Below are 16,316 nucleotides of genomic sequence, written 5' to 3'. Positions count from 1 at the left end.
AGGACTCGACTCTAAAAAGAGACCGACACGGAGGACTCGACTCTAAAAAGAGACCGACACGGAGGACTCGACTCTAAAAAGAGACCGACACGGAGGACTCGACTCTAAAAAGAGACCGACACGGAGGACTCGACTCTAAAAAGAGACCGACACGGAGGACTCGACTCTAAAAAGAGAGCGATACGGAGGACTCGACTCTAAAAAGAGAGCGATACGGAGGACTCGACTCTAAAAAGAGAGCGATACGGAGGACTCGACTCTAAAAAGAGAGCGATACGGAGGACTCGACTCTAAAAGAGAGCGATACGAAGGACTCTACCCTAACAGAGAGCGATACGAAGGACTCTACCCTAACAGAGAGACTGATATGGAGGACTCTACTCTAACAGAGAGACTGATATGGAGGACTCTACTCTAAAAGAGAGACCGATATGGAGGACTCTACCCTAAAAGAGAGACCGATATGGAGGACTCTACCCTAAAAGAGAGACCGATACGGAGGACTCGACTCTAAAAAGAGACCGATACGGAGGACTCGACTCTAAAAAGAGACCGATACGGAGGACTCGACTCTAAAAAGAGACCGATACGGAGGACTCGACTCTAAAAAGAGACCGATACGGAGGACTCGACTCTAAAAAGAGACCGATACGGAGGACTCTACCCTAAACAGAGAGACTGATATGGAGGACTATACTCTAAAAGAGAGACTGATATGGAGGACTCTACCCTAAACAGAGAGACTGATATGGAGGACTATACTCTAAAAGAGAGACTGATATGGAGGACTCTACCCTAAACAGAGAGACTGATACGGAGGACTCTACCCTAAACAGAGAGACTGATATGGAGGACTATACTCTAAAAGAGAGACTGATATGGAGGACTCTACTCTAAAAGAGAGACTGATATGGAGGACTCTACCCTAAACAGAGAGACTGATACGGAGGACTCTACCCTAAACAGAGAGACTGATATGGAGGACTATACTCTAAAAGAGAGACTGATATGGAGGACTCTACTCTAAAAGAGAGACTGATATGGAGGACTCTACCCTAAACAGAGAGACTGATATGGAGGACTCTACCCTAAACAGAGAGACTGATATGGAGGACTATACTCTAAAAGAGAGACTGATATGGAGGACTCTACTCTAAAAGAGAGACTGATATGGAGGACTCTACCCTAAACAGAGAGACTGATATGGAGGACTATACTCTAAAAGAGAGACTGATATGGAGGCCTCTACCCTAAACAGAGAGACTGATATGGAGGACTCTACCCTAAACAGAGAGACTGATATGGAGGACTCTACCCTAAACAGAGAGACTGATATGGAGGACTATACTCTGAAAAGAGAGACAGAAGGAAAACGTCGGGGAGGGAGGAAAGGGGAGGTTAGTCTCGTGGATTAGCTGCTAACTACCAGCTATGGTTTCTGACCATAGTGTGTCATCACGGTAGGCCAAACTACAACTCGTAACATTCTGAATACTCGTCGTAACATTCTGAATACTCGTCGTAACATTCTGAATACTCGTCGTAACATTCTGAATACTCATCGTAACATTCTGAATACTCATCGTAACATTCTGAATACTCATCGTAACATTCTGAATACTCGTCCTAACATTCTGAATACTCATCGTAACATTCTGAATACTCGTCCTAACATTCTGAATACTCGTCGTAACATTATGAATACTCGTCGTGACATTCTGAATACTCGTCGTAACATTCTGAATACTCGTCGTAACATTCTGAATACTCATCGTAACATTCTGAATACTCATCGTAACATTCTGAATACTCGTCCTAACATTCTAAATACTCATCGTTAACGGTTGTACGGAGGTGTTCAGAGGCCCGGTGTTCAAAAAATGTAATGTTTCACCGCTTAGAAAATGTGTATTACAACTGTATATCAGTATTATAACAGTTGACTAGAAAATGATGGGTTTGAATTGCACAGAAACCAACAAAAACATGCAGGTCAGTTTACACATTTAAATGATAAGCCCAAGTCAATAATATAATTAATAACATTAATGATTACTATATATAGACACACATACATACAGTGAGATACATATATTAATCAGACTTACATGAGACTGGAGTTAGGCCCACGGGAGGTTATAGTGAGAGGAGAGGAAGAGGAGAGGAGGAGAGGGGAAAAGGGGAGGAGCGAGGGAGAGAGAGGAGGAAGGCGAGGGAGAGAGAGGAGGAAGAGGAGGAAGAGGAGGAAGAGGAGGAAGAGGAGGAAGAGGAGGAAGAGGAGAGAGAGGAGAGAGAGGAGAGAGAGGAGAGGAGGAGAGAGAGAGGAGGATGAGGAGAGAGAGAGAGAGAGGAGGAGGAGGAGGAGGAGGAGGAGGAGGAGGAGGAGGAGAGAGAGAGAGAGGAGAGTGGAGAGAGAGGAGAGAGGGGGAGCGAGAGGAGGAAGAGGAGGGAGAGGAGGAGAGAGGTAGAGGAGGAGAGAGGTAGAGGAGAAGAGGGAGAGAAGGGAGAGGGGGGTGGTGAGAGGGAGGTGAGGGAGAGAGCATACACAAGGTTAACGGTAGTCAGGTAGCTGTGTAGTGTCTATCACCATCATTACTAGCAGCTAGACACATTGAACAGTCTATTTAATGCTGTTCAGACAGAAAGGCTTCCCCACTACGGTTAACACACATCTACACAACCCACACAGATAACACATCTACACAACCCACACAGCTAACTAACACATCTACACAACCCACACAGCTAACTAACACATCTACACAGCTAACTAACACATCTACACAGCTAACTAACACATCTACACAACCCACACAGCTAACTAACACATCTACACAGCTAACTAACACATCTACACAACCCACACAGCTAACTGACACATCTACACAACCCACACAGCTAACTGACACATCTACACAACCCACACAGCTAACTAACACATCTACACGACCCACACAGCTAACTAACACACCTACACAACCCACACATCTACACAACCCACACAGCTAACTAACACATCTACACAACCCACACAGCTAACACATCTACACAACCCACACAGCTAACACATCTACACAACCCACACATCTACACAACCCACACATCTACACAACCCACACAGATAACACATCTACACAACCCACACAGCTAACACATCTACACAACCCACACAGCTAACACATCTACACAACCCACACAGCTAACACACCTACACAACCCACACAGATAACACATCTACACAACCCACACAGCTAACTAACACATCTACACAACCCACACAGCTAACTAACACATCTACACAACCCACACAGCTAACTAACACATCTACACAACCCACACAGCTAACTAACACATCTACACGACCCACACAGCTAACTAACACATCTACACAACCCACACAGCTAACTAACACATCTATACAACCCACACAGCTAACTAACACATCTACACGACCCACACAGATAACACATCTACACAACCCACACAGCTAACTAACACATCTACACAACCCACACATCTACACAACCCACACAGCTAACACATCTACACAACCCACACAGCTAACACATCTACACAACCCACACAGCTAACTAACACATCTACACCACCCACACAGCTAACACATCTACACAACCCACACATCTACACAACCCACACAGCTAACTAACACATCTACACGACCCACACAGATAACACATCTACACAACCCACACAGCTAACTAACACATCTACACAGCTAACTAACACATCTATACAACCCACACAGCTAACTAACACATCTACACGACCCACACAGATAACACATCTACACAACCCACACAGCTAACTAACACATCTACACAGCTAACTAACACATCTACACAACCCACACAGCTAACTAACACATCTACACAACCCACACAGCTAACTAACACATCTACACAACCCACACAGCTAACACATCTACACAACCCACACAGCTAACACATCTACACAACCCACACAGCTAACACATCTACACAACCCACACAGCTAACTAACACATCTACACAACCCACACAGCTAACTGACACATCTACACCACCCACACAGCTAACTGACACATCTACACCACCCACACAGCTAACTGACACATCTACACAACCCACACAGCTAACTAACACATCTACACAACCCACACAGCTAACTAACACATCACACCACCCACACAGCTAACTAACACATCTACACAACCCACACAGCTAACTAACACATCTACACAACCCACACAGCTAACTAACACATCTACACAACCCACACAGCTAACTGACACATCTACACCACCCACACAGCTAACTAACACATCTACACAACCCACACAGCTAACTAACACATCTACACAACCCACACAGCTAACTAACACATCTACACAACCCACACAGCTAACTGACACATCTACACCACCCACACAGCTAACTGACACATCTACACAACCCACACAGCTAACTGACGCATCTACACAACCCACACAGCTAACTGACACATCTACACCACCCACACAGCTAACTAACACATCTACACAACCCACACAGCTAACTAACACATCTACACAACCCACACAGCTAACTAACACATCTACACAACCCACACAGCTAACTGACACATCTACACAACCCACACAGCTAACTAACACATCTACACCACCCACACAGCTAACTAACACATCTACACAGCTAACTAACACATCTACACAACCCACACAGCTAACTGACACATCTACACAACCCACACAGCTAACTAACACATCTACACAACCCACACAGCTAACTAACACATCTACACAACTAACTGACACATCTACACAACCCACACAGCTAACTAACACACCTACACAACCCACACAGCTAACTAACACACCTACACAACCCACACAGCTAACTAACACATCTACACAGCTAACTAACACACCTACACAACCCACACAGCTAACTAACACACCTACACAACCCACACAGCTAACTAACACATCTACACAACCCACACATCTACACAGCTAACTAACACATCTACACAACCCACACAGCTAACTGACACATCTACACAGCTAACTAACACATCTACACAACCCACACAGCTAACTAACACATCTACACAACCCACACAGCTAACACATCTACACAACCCACACAGCTAACTAACACATCTACACAACCCACACAGCTAACTAACACATCTACACAGCTAACTAACACATCTACACAACCCACACAGCTAACTAACACATCTACACAGCTAACTAACACATCTACACAACCCACACAGCTAACACATCTACACAACCCACACAGCTAACTAACACATCTACACAGCTAACTAACACATCTACACAACCCACACAGCTAACTAACACATCTACACAGCTAACTAACACACCTACACAACCCACACAGCTAACTGACACATCTACACAACCCACACAGCTAACTAACACACCTACACAACCCACACAGCTAACTAACACATCTACACAGCTAACTAACACACCTACACAACCCACACAGCTAACTAACACACCTACACAACCCACACAGCTAACTAACACATCTACACAACCCACACATCTACACAGCTAACTAACACATCTACACAACCCACACAGCTAACTGACACATCTACACAGCTAACTAACACATCTACACAACCCACACAGCTAACTAACACATCTACACAACCCACACAGCTAACACATCTACACAACCCACACAGCTAACTAACACATCTACACAACCCACACAGCTAACTAACACATCTACACAACCCACACAGCTAACTAACACATCTACACAACCCACACAGCTAACTAACACATCTACACAACCCACACAGCTAACTGACACATCTACACAACCCACACAGCTAACTAACACATCTACACCACCCACACAGCTAACTAACACATCTACACAGCTAACTAACACATCTACACAACCCACACAGCTAACTGACACATCTACACAACCCACACAGCTAACTAACACATCTACACAACCCACACAGCTAACTAACACATCTACACAACTAACTGACACATCTACACAACCCACACAGCTAACTAACACACCTACACAACCCACACAGCTAACTAACACACCTACACAACCCACACAGCTAACTAACACATCTACACAGCTAACTAACACATCTACACAACCCACACAGCTAACTAACACACCTACACAACCCACACAGCTAACTAACACATCTACACAACCCACACATCTACACAGCTAACTAACACATCTACACAACCCACACAGCTAACTGACACATCTACACAGCTAACTAACACATCTACACAACCCACACAGCTAACTAACACATCTACACAACCCACACAGCTAACACATCTACACAACCCACACAGCTAACTAACACATCTACACAACCCACACAGCTAACTAACACATCTACACAGCTAACTAACACATCTACACAACCCACACAGCTAACTAACACATCTACACAGCTAACTAACACATCTACACAACCCACACAGCTAACACATCTACACAACCCACACAGCTAACTAACACATCTACACAGCTAACTAACACATCTACACAACCCACACAGCTAACTAACACATCTACACAGCTAACTAACACACCTACACAACCCACACAGCTAACTGACACATCTACACAACCCACACAGCTAACTAACACACCTACACAACCCACACAGCTAACTAACACATCTACACAGCTAACTAACACACCTACACAACCCACACAGCTAACTAACACACCTACACAACCCACACAGCTAACTAACACATCTACACAACCCACACATCTACACAGCTAACTAACACATCTACACAACCCACACAGCTAACTGACACATCTACACAGCTAACTAACACATCTACACAACCCACACAGCTAACTAACACATCTACACAACCCACACAGCTAACACATCTACACAACCCACACAGCTAACTAACACATCTACACAACCCACACAGCTAACTAACACATCTACACAGCTAACTAACACATCTACACAACCCACACAGCTAACTAACACATCTACACAGCTAACTAACACATCTACACAACCCACACAGCTAACACATCTACACAACCCACACAGCTAACTAACACATCTACACAGCTAACTAACACACCTACACAACCCACACAGCTAACTAACACATCTACACCACCCACACAGCTAACTAACACATCCACACAGCTAACTAACACATCTACACAGCTAACTAACACACCCACACAGCTAACTGACACATCTACACAACCCACACAGCTAACTAACACACTGTTAAATACACCCACTGTTCAGTTAACAGTTAGATTCACACTCCAGGTAAATGGGAACACACAGGTCTTCATGCTGAAGCTCACATATATACCAGGGCTGCAGACAGACAGACAGACAGGTACAACAGACAGACAGACAGGTACAACAGACAGACAGACAGGTATAACAGACAGACAGGTACAACAGACAGACAGACAGGTATAACAGACAGACAGACAGGTACAACAGACAGACAGACAGGTACAACAGACAGACAGACAGGTACAACAGACAGACAGACAGGTACAACAGACAGACAGACAGGTACAACAGACAGACAGGTATAACAGACAGACAGGTATAACAGACAGACAGGTACAACAGACAGACAGGCAGGTACAACAGACAGACAGGCAGGTACAACAGACAGACAGACAGGTACAACAGACAGACAGATAGGTACAACAGACAGACAGACAGGTATAACAGACAGACAGACAGGTATAACAGACAGACAGACAGGTATAACAGACAGACAGACATGTATAACAGACAGGTATAACAGACAGACATACATGTATAACAGACAGACAGACGGGTATAACAGACAGACAGGTATAACAGATAGACAGGTATAACAGACAGATAGACAGGTATAACAGACAGATAGACAGGTACAACAGACAGACAGATAGGTACAACAGACAGACAGATAGGTACAACAGACAGACAGATAGGTACAACAGACAGACAGATAGGTACAACAGACAGACAGATAGGTACAACAGACAGACAGACAGGTACAACAGACAGACAGATAGGTACAACAGACAGACAGATAGGTACAACAGACAGACAGATAGGTACAACAGACAGACAGATAGGTACAACAGACAGACAGATAGGTACAACAGACAGACAGATAGGTACAACAGACAGACAGACAGGTATAACAGACAGACAGGTATAACAGACAGACAGACATGTATAACAGACAGGTATAACAGACAGGTATAACAGACAGGTATAACAGACAGGTATAACAGACAGGTATAACAGACAGACATACATGTATAACAGACAGACAGACGGGTATAACAGACAGACAGGTATAACAGATAGACAGACAGGTATAACAGATAGACAGGTATAACAGATAGACAGGTATAACAGACAGACAGACAGACAGGTATAACAGACACACAGGTATAACAGACAGACAGGTACAACAGACAGACAGATAGATAGACAGACGGGTATAACAGACAGAGAGGTACAACAGACAGACAGGTATAACAGACACACTGTGTGTGTGTGTGTGTGTGTGTGTGTGTGTGTGTGTGTGTGTGTGTGTGTGTGTGTGTGTGTGTGTGTGTGTGTGTGTGTGTGTGTGTGTGTGTGTGAGTCTCACCCTTGTAGACGTTCAGTGTGATGGTTCTGACTGCGATACGAACCATGCTCTCTGGGTGGTGTGTGTGTGTGTGTGTGTGTGTGTGTGTGTGTGTGTGTGTGTGTGTGTGTGTGTGTGTGTGTGTGTGTGTGTGTGTGTGTGTGTGTGTGTGTGTGTGTGTGTGTGTGTGTGTGTGTGTGTGTGTGTGTGACTCACCCTTGTAGACGTTCAGTGTGATGGTTCTGACTGCGATACGAACCATGCTCTCTGGGTGGTTGAAGAACTTAATGGCCTCGGTGTACAGGGCAAAATCATTAGTGTGCTGTGTGTTGGGAGACAGAGAGGGGGCGCCAGTGAGCTCAGCACCGTTGTGCACAGAGAGACCACACTACCAGAGACCCATTACCCCTTACCTCCTACCTCCTAGTGGACTAGTCCCTTACCCTCTAGGGGACTAGTCCCTTAGCCCCTAGGGGACTAGTCCCTTAGCCCCTAGGGGACTAGTCCCTTAGCCCCTACATCCTAGGGGACTAGTACCTTACCCCCTACCTCCAAGGGGACTAGGCCCTTACCCCCTACCTCCAAGGGGACTAGGCCCTTACCCCATGCCTCCTAGAGGACTAGGCCCTTACCCCATGCCTCCTCGGGGACTAGGCCCTTAACCCCTACCTCCTAGGGGACTAGGCCCTTACCCCCTACCTCCTAGGGGACTAGTCCCTTTATGTCTGAAAGTGTGTATCCCTTATGGCACCCTATTCCCTATATAGTGCACTACTTTAGACCAGAGAGCATAGGGTTCCATTTAGGACACAGTCCTAGGTATAATATGAGGAACTAAATCAACGTGCTGTAGTGAGTTACAGGGCGACGTGCTGTAGTGAGTTACAGGGTGACGTGCTGTAGTCAGTTACAGGGCGACGTGCCGTAGTGAGTTACAGGGCGACGTGCCGTAGTTAGTTACAGGGCGACGTGCTGTAGTTAGTTACAGGGCGACGTGCTGTAGTTAGTTACAGGGCGACGTGCTGTAGTTAGTTACAGGGCGACGTGCCGTAGTTAGTTACAGGGCGACGTGCCGTAGTGAGTTACAGGGCGACGTGCCGTAGTGAGTTACAGGGCGACGTGCCGTAGTGAGTTACAGGGCGACGTGCCGTAGTTAGTTACAGGGTGCCGTAGTTAGTTACAGGGTGCTGTAGTCAGTTACAGGGCGACGTGCCGTAGTTAGTTACAGGGCGACGTGCCGTAGTTAGTTACAGGGTGCCGTAGTGAGTTACAGGGCGACGTGCTGTAGTTAGTTACAGGGCGACGTGCTGTAGTGAGTTACAGGGCGACGTGCCGTAGTGAGTTACAGGGCGACGTGCCGTAGTGAGTTAAAGGGCGACGTGCCGTAGTGAGTTACAGGGCGACGTGCCGTAGTGAGTTACAGGGCGACGTGCCGTAGTTAGTTACAGGGCGACGTGCCGTAGTTAGTTACAGGGTGCTGTAGTTCGTTACAGGGCGACGTGCCGTAGTTCGTTACAGGGTGCTGTAGTTAGTTACAGGGCGACGTGCCGTAGTTAGTTACAGGGCGACGTGCCGTAGTGAGTTACAGGGCGACGTGCCGTAGTGAGTTACAGGACAACGTGCCGTAGTGAGTTACAGGGCGACGTGCCGTAGTTAGTTACAGGGTGCTGTAGTTAGTTACAGGGCGACGTGCCGTAGTTAGTTACAGGGCGACGTGCTGTAGTGAGTTACAGGGCGACGTGCCGTAGTGAGTTACAGGGCGACGTGCCGTAGTTAGTTACAGGGCGACGTGCCGTAGTTAGTTACAGGGCGACGTGCTGTAGTTAGTTACAGGGCGACGTGCTGTAGTTAGTTACAGGGCGACGTGATGTAGTTAGTTACAGGGCGACGTGCCGTAGTTAGTTACAGGGCGACGTGCTGTAGTTAGTTACAGGGCGACGTGCTGTAGTTAGTTACAGGGTGCTGTAGTTAGTTACAGGGCGACGTGCCGTAGTTAGTTACAGGGCGACGTGCCGTAGTTAGTTACAGGGCGACGTGCCGTAGTTAGTTACAGGGCGACGTGCCGTAGTTAGTTACAGGGCGACGTGCCGTAGTTAGTTACAGGGCGACGTGCCGTAGTTAGTTACAGGGCGACGTGCCGTAGTTAGTTACAGGGCGACGTGCTGTAGTTAGTTACAGGGCGACGTGCCATAGTTAGTTACAGGGCGACGTGCCGTAGTTAGTTACAGGGCGACGTGCTGTAGTTAGTTACAGGGTGCTGTAGTTAGTTACAGGGCGACGTGCCGTAGTTAGTTACAGGGCGACGTGCCGTAGTTAGTTACAGGGCGACGTGCCATAGTTAGTTACAGGGCGACGTGCCATAGTTAGTTACAGGGCGACGTGCCGTAGTTAGTTACAGGGCGACGTGCCATAGTTAGTTACAGGGCGACGTGCCATAGTTAGTTACAGGGCGACGTGCCGTAGTTAGTTACAGGGCGACGTGCTGTAGTTAGTTACAGGGTGCTGTAGTTAGTTACAGGGCGACGTGCCGTAGTTAGTTACAGGGCGACGTGCCGTAGTTAGTTACAGGGCGACGTGCCGTAGTTAGTTACAGGGCGACGTGCCGTAGTTAGTTACAGGGCGACGTGCCGTAGTTAGTTACAGGGCGACGTGCTGTAGTTAGTTACAGGGCGACGTGCTGTAGTCAGTTACAGGGCGACGTGCCGTAGTGAGTTACAGGGTGCCGTAGTTAGTTACAGGGCGACGTGCCGTAGTTAGTTACAGGGCGACGTGCCGTAGTTAGTTACAGGGCGACGTGCCGTAGTGAGTTACAGGGCGACGTGCTGTAGTTAGTTACAGGGCGACGTGCTGTAGTTAGTTACAGGGCGACGTGCCGTAGTTAGTTAAAGGGCGACGTGCCGTAGTTAGTTACAGGGCGACGTGCCGTAGTTAGTTACAGGGCGACGTGCCGTAGTTAGTTACAGGGCGACGTGCCGTAGTTAGTTACAGGGCGACGTGATGTGATTAGTTACAGGGCGACGTGCCGTAGTTAGTTACAGGGCGACGTGTTACAGGGCGACGTGCCGTAGTTAGTTACAGGGCGACGTGCCGTAGTTAGTTACAGGGCGACGTGCCGTAGTGAGTTACAGGGCGACGTGCTGTAGTTAGTTACAGGGCGACGTGCTGTAGTTAGTTACAGGGCGACGTGCTGTAGTGAGTTACAGGGCGACGTGCTGTAGTTAGTTACAGGGCGACGTGCTGTAGTTAGTTACAGGGCGACGTGCCGTAGTGAGTTACAGGGCGACGTGCCGTAGTGAGTTACAGGGCGACGTGCTGTAGTTAGTTACAGGGCGACGTGCTGTAGTTAGTTACAGGGCGACGTGCCGTAGTTAGTTACAGGGCGACGTGCCGTAGTTAGTTACAGGGCGACGTGCCTTAGTTAGTTACAGGGTGACGTGCCGTAGTTAGTTACAGGGTGCCGTAGTTAGTTACAGGGCGACGTGCCGTAGTTAGTTACAGGGCGACGTGCCGTAGTTAGTTACAGGGTGACGTGCCGTAGTTAGTTACAGGGTGACGTGCCGTAGTTAGTTACAGGGTGCCGTAGTTAGTTACAGGGCAACGTGCCGTAGTTAGTTACAGGGCGACGTGCTGTAGTTAGTTACAGGGTGCCGTAGTTAGTTACAGGGCGACGTGCCGTAGTTATTTACAGGGCGACGTGCTGTAGTTAGTTACAGGGTGCCGTAGTTAGTTACAGGGTGCTGTAGTTAGTTACAGGGCGACGTGCCGTAGTTAGTTACAGGGTGCCGTAGTTAGTTACAGGGTGCTGTAGTTAGTTACAGGGTGCTGTAGTTAGTTACAGGGTGCTGTAGTTAGTTACAGGGTGCTGTAGTTAGTTACAGGGTGCTGTAGTTAGTTACAGGGCGACGTGCTGTAGTTAGTTACAGGGCGACGTGCCGTAGTTAGTTACAGGGTGCTGTAGTTAGTTACAGGGTGACGTGCTGTAGTTAGTTACAGGGCGACGTGCTGTAGTTAGTTACAGGGTGCTGTAGTTAGTTACAGGGCGACGTGCCGTAGTTAGTTACAGGGCGACGTGCTGTAGTTAGTTACAGGGCGACGTGCTGTACTTAGTTACAGGGCGACGTGCTGTAGTTAGTTACAGGGCGACGTGCCGTAGTTAGTTACAGGGCGACGTGCCGTAGTTAGTTACAGGGCGACGTGCCGTAGTTAGTTACAGGGCGACGTGCCGTAGTTAGTTACAGGGCGACGTGCAGTAGTTAGTTACAGGGCGACGTGCCGTAGTTAGTTACAGGGCGACGTGCCGTAGTTAGTTACAGGGCGACGTGCCGTAGTTAGTTACAGGGCGACGTGCCGTAGTTAGTTACAGGGCGACGTGCCGTAGTCAGTTACAGGGCGACGTGCCGTAGTCAGTTACAGGGCGACGTGCCGTAGTTAGTTACAGGGCGACGTGCCGTAGTTAGTTACAGGGTGCGTTAGTTAGTTACAGGGCGACGTGCCGTAGTTAGTTACAGGGCGACGTGCCGTAGTTAGTTACAGGGTGCTGTAGTCAGTTACAGGGCGACGTGCCGTAGTTAGTTACAGGGTGACGTGCCGTAGTTAGTTACAGGGTGCTGTAGTTAGTTACAGGGCGACGTGCCGTAGTTAGTTACAGGGCGACGTGCCGTAGTTAGTTACAGGGTGCTGTAGTTAGTTACAGGGCGACGTGCCGTAGTTAGTTACAGGGCGACGTGCTGTAGTTAGTTATAGGGCGACGTGCCGTAGTTAGTTACAGGGCGACGTGCCGTAGTTAGTTACAGGGCGACGTGCCGTAGTTAGTTACAGGGCGACGTGCCGTAGTTAGTTACAGGGCGACGTGCCGTAGTTAGTTACAGGGCGACGTGCCGTAGTTAGTTACAGGGCGACGTGCCGTAGTTAGTTACAGGGCGACGTGCCGTAGTTAGTTACAGGGCGACGTGATGTAGTTAGTTACAGGGCGACGTGCCGTAGTTAGTTACAGGGCGACGTGCCGTAGTTAGTTATAGGGCGACGTGCCGTAGTTAGTTACAGGGCGACGGGCTGTAGTTAGTTACAGGGCGACGTGCAGTAGTTAGTTACAGGGCGACGTGCCGTAGTTAGTTACAGGGCGACGTGCCGTAGTTAGTTACAGGGCGACGTGCCGTAGTTAGTTACAGGGCGACGTGCTGTAGTTAGTTACAGGGCGACGTGCTGTAGTTAGTTACAGGGCGACGGGCTGTAGTTAGTTACAGGGCGACGTGCCGTAGTTAGTTACAGGGCGACGTGCTGTAGTTAGTTACAGGGCGACGTGCTGTAGTTAGTTACAGGGCGACGTGCCGTAGTTAGTTACAGGGCGACGTGCTGTAGTTAGTTACAGGGCGACGTGCCGTAGTTAGTTACAGGGCGACGTGCCGTAGTTAGTTACAGGGCGACGTGCTGTAGTTAGTTACAGGGCGACGTGCCGTAGTTAGTTACAGGGCGACGTGCCGTAGTTAGTTACAGGGCAACGTGCCGTAGTTAGTTACAGGGCGACGTGCTGTAGTTAGTTACAGGGCGACGTGCCGTAGTTAGTTACAGGGCGACGTGCTGTAGTTAGTTACAGGGCGACGTGTTACAGGGCGACGTGCCGTAGTTAGTTACAGGGCGACGTGTTACAGGGCGACGTGCCGTAGTTAGTTACAGGGCGACGTGCTGTAGTTAGTTACAGGGCGACGTGCCGTAGTTAGTTACAGGGCGACGTGCCGTAGTTAGTTACAGGGCGACGTGCCGTAGTTAGTTACAGGGTGCCGTAGTTAGTTACAGGGCGACGTGCTGTAGTTAGTTACAGGGCGACGTGCCGTAGTTAGTTACAGGGCGACGTGCCGTAGTTAGTTACAGGGCGACGTGCTGTAGTTAGTTACAGGGCGACGTGCCGTAGTTAGTTACAGGGCGACGTGCTGTAGTTAGTTACAGGGCGACGTGCCGTAGTTAGTTACAGGGCGACGTGCCGTAGTTAGTTACAGGGCGAAGTGCTGTAGTTAGTTACAGGACAACCCTGCATCTAATTCTAGTAGCGACTAAATTCCCAGAACTACAGATAGCTGGAATCAGGCTGGAATAAGCAGGGAATCTGGAATCGTGTTATTTTGGGGGGGGAAGTTAGCAGCATTTTCCCAGCCTACTACCGCATACTGTAGTGACTTAATACGTAGGGTTTAAAACCTAGTGTTCGTTTAGCAGGTTGGGGGGCAGGTTGTTATAGCAGGTCTACAGGCAGCTGATCTCTGTCTCTCTGGGGGGGGGGGGGGGGGTTCCCTGAGACCTCCAGCCAATCACAGACAGGGTCAGAGGTTAAACGTCAGGGGTCAGCTAGAGAGGTCACAGGGAACAGAGGAGTATTAGCCCAATTCCAAAACTACAGCCCCGATTATCCACTTCCTCCCAAAAGTGTACACAATTCCCATCATGGAGTTAACAAAATGGTGGAAACTCCAGCCAATGGTAACACCAATCCTATATTTTTAAATCCACGACGGGCAATGTTCAAGTGCACACTTCAGGAAGAGAGGGGAATTGGGCTAAGAGGGGCTACCATTGTCAGTACACCAATGACTTTTCCCCATACACAGAAGCCAAAGGTCGAGTGCTGAAACACAAAGGTTAATTGCAAAGGTCGTGTCCTAAAAGGCCCCTCATTCCCTATATAGGGCACTACATTATGGTCCCTTACTCCCTATATAGGGCACTACATTATGGCCCCTCAGTCTCTATATAGGGCACTACATTATGGCCCCTCATTCTCTATATAGGACACTACATTATGGCCCCTCATTCTCTATATAGGGCACTACATTATGGCCCCTCATTCCCTATATAGGGCACTACATTATGGCCCCTCATTCTCTATATAGGACACTACATTATGGCCCCTCATTCCCTATATAGGACACTACATTATGGCCCCTCATTCCCTATATAGGGCACTACAATATGGTCCCTTATTCCCCTATATAGGGCACTACATTATGGCCCCTCATTCCCTATATAGGGCACTACATTATGGTCCCTTATTCCCCTATATAGGGCACTACATTATGGCCCCTCATTCCCTATATAGGGCACTACATTATGGTCCCTTATTCCCTAAATAGGACACTACATTATGGTCCCTTATTCCCTATATAGGGCACTAGATTATGGTCCCTTATTCCCCTATTTAGGGCACTAGATTATGGTCCCTTATTCCCTAAATAGGACACTAGATTATGGTCCCTTATTCCCTAAATAGGACACTACATTATGGTCCCTTATTCCCCTATATAGGGCACTACATTATGGCCCCTCATTCTCTATATAGGGCACTACATTATGGCCCCTCATTCCCTATATAGGGCACTACATTATGGCCCCTCATTCCCTATATAGGACACTACATTATGGTCCCTTATTCCCCTATATAGGGCACTAGATTATGGCCCCTCATTCCCTATATAGGGCACTACATTATGGTCCCTTATTCCCCTATATAGGGCACTAGATTATGGTCCCTTATTCCCTAAATAGGACACTACATTATGGTCCCTTATTCCCCTATATAGGGCACTAGATTATGGTCCCTTATTCCCTAAATAGGACACTACATTATGGCCCCTCATTCCCCTATATAGGGCAC

At 48.0% G+C, this 16,316-nt stretch overlaps 1 protein-coding gene across 3 annotated transcripts in view; it reads right to left on the bottom strand.

Annotated features, from left to right (window-relative positions):
- Positions 1-16,316, bottom strand: part of LOC129845898 (protein CLEC16A-like) — a 117,620-nt gene that overhangs the window by 96,603 nt on the left and 4,701 nt on the right. For all 3 annotated transcript variants that reach the window (XM_055913821.1, XM_055913822.1, XM_055913823.1), the window contains exon 5: positions 8,696-8,996. In XM_055913821.1, the coding sequence (XP_055769796.1) occupies positions 8,696-8,996 (301 nt within the window). The remainder of the gene's footprint in view (positions 1-8,695; positions 8,997-16,316) is intronic.

This window comes from Salvelinus fontinalis, unplaced genomic scaffold (assembly GCF_029448725.1).
Source record: "Salvelinus fontinalis isolate EN_2023a unplaced genomic scaffold, ASM2944872v1 scaffold_0398, whole genome shotgun sequence".
Lineage (NCBI taxonomy): Eukaryota > Metazoa > Chordata > Actinopteri > Salmoniformes > Salmonidae > Salvelinus > Salvelinus fontinalis.
The sequence above is the reverse complement of the archived record's forward strand: the minus strand, read 5'-3'. Positions and strand labels throughout refer to the sequence as shown.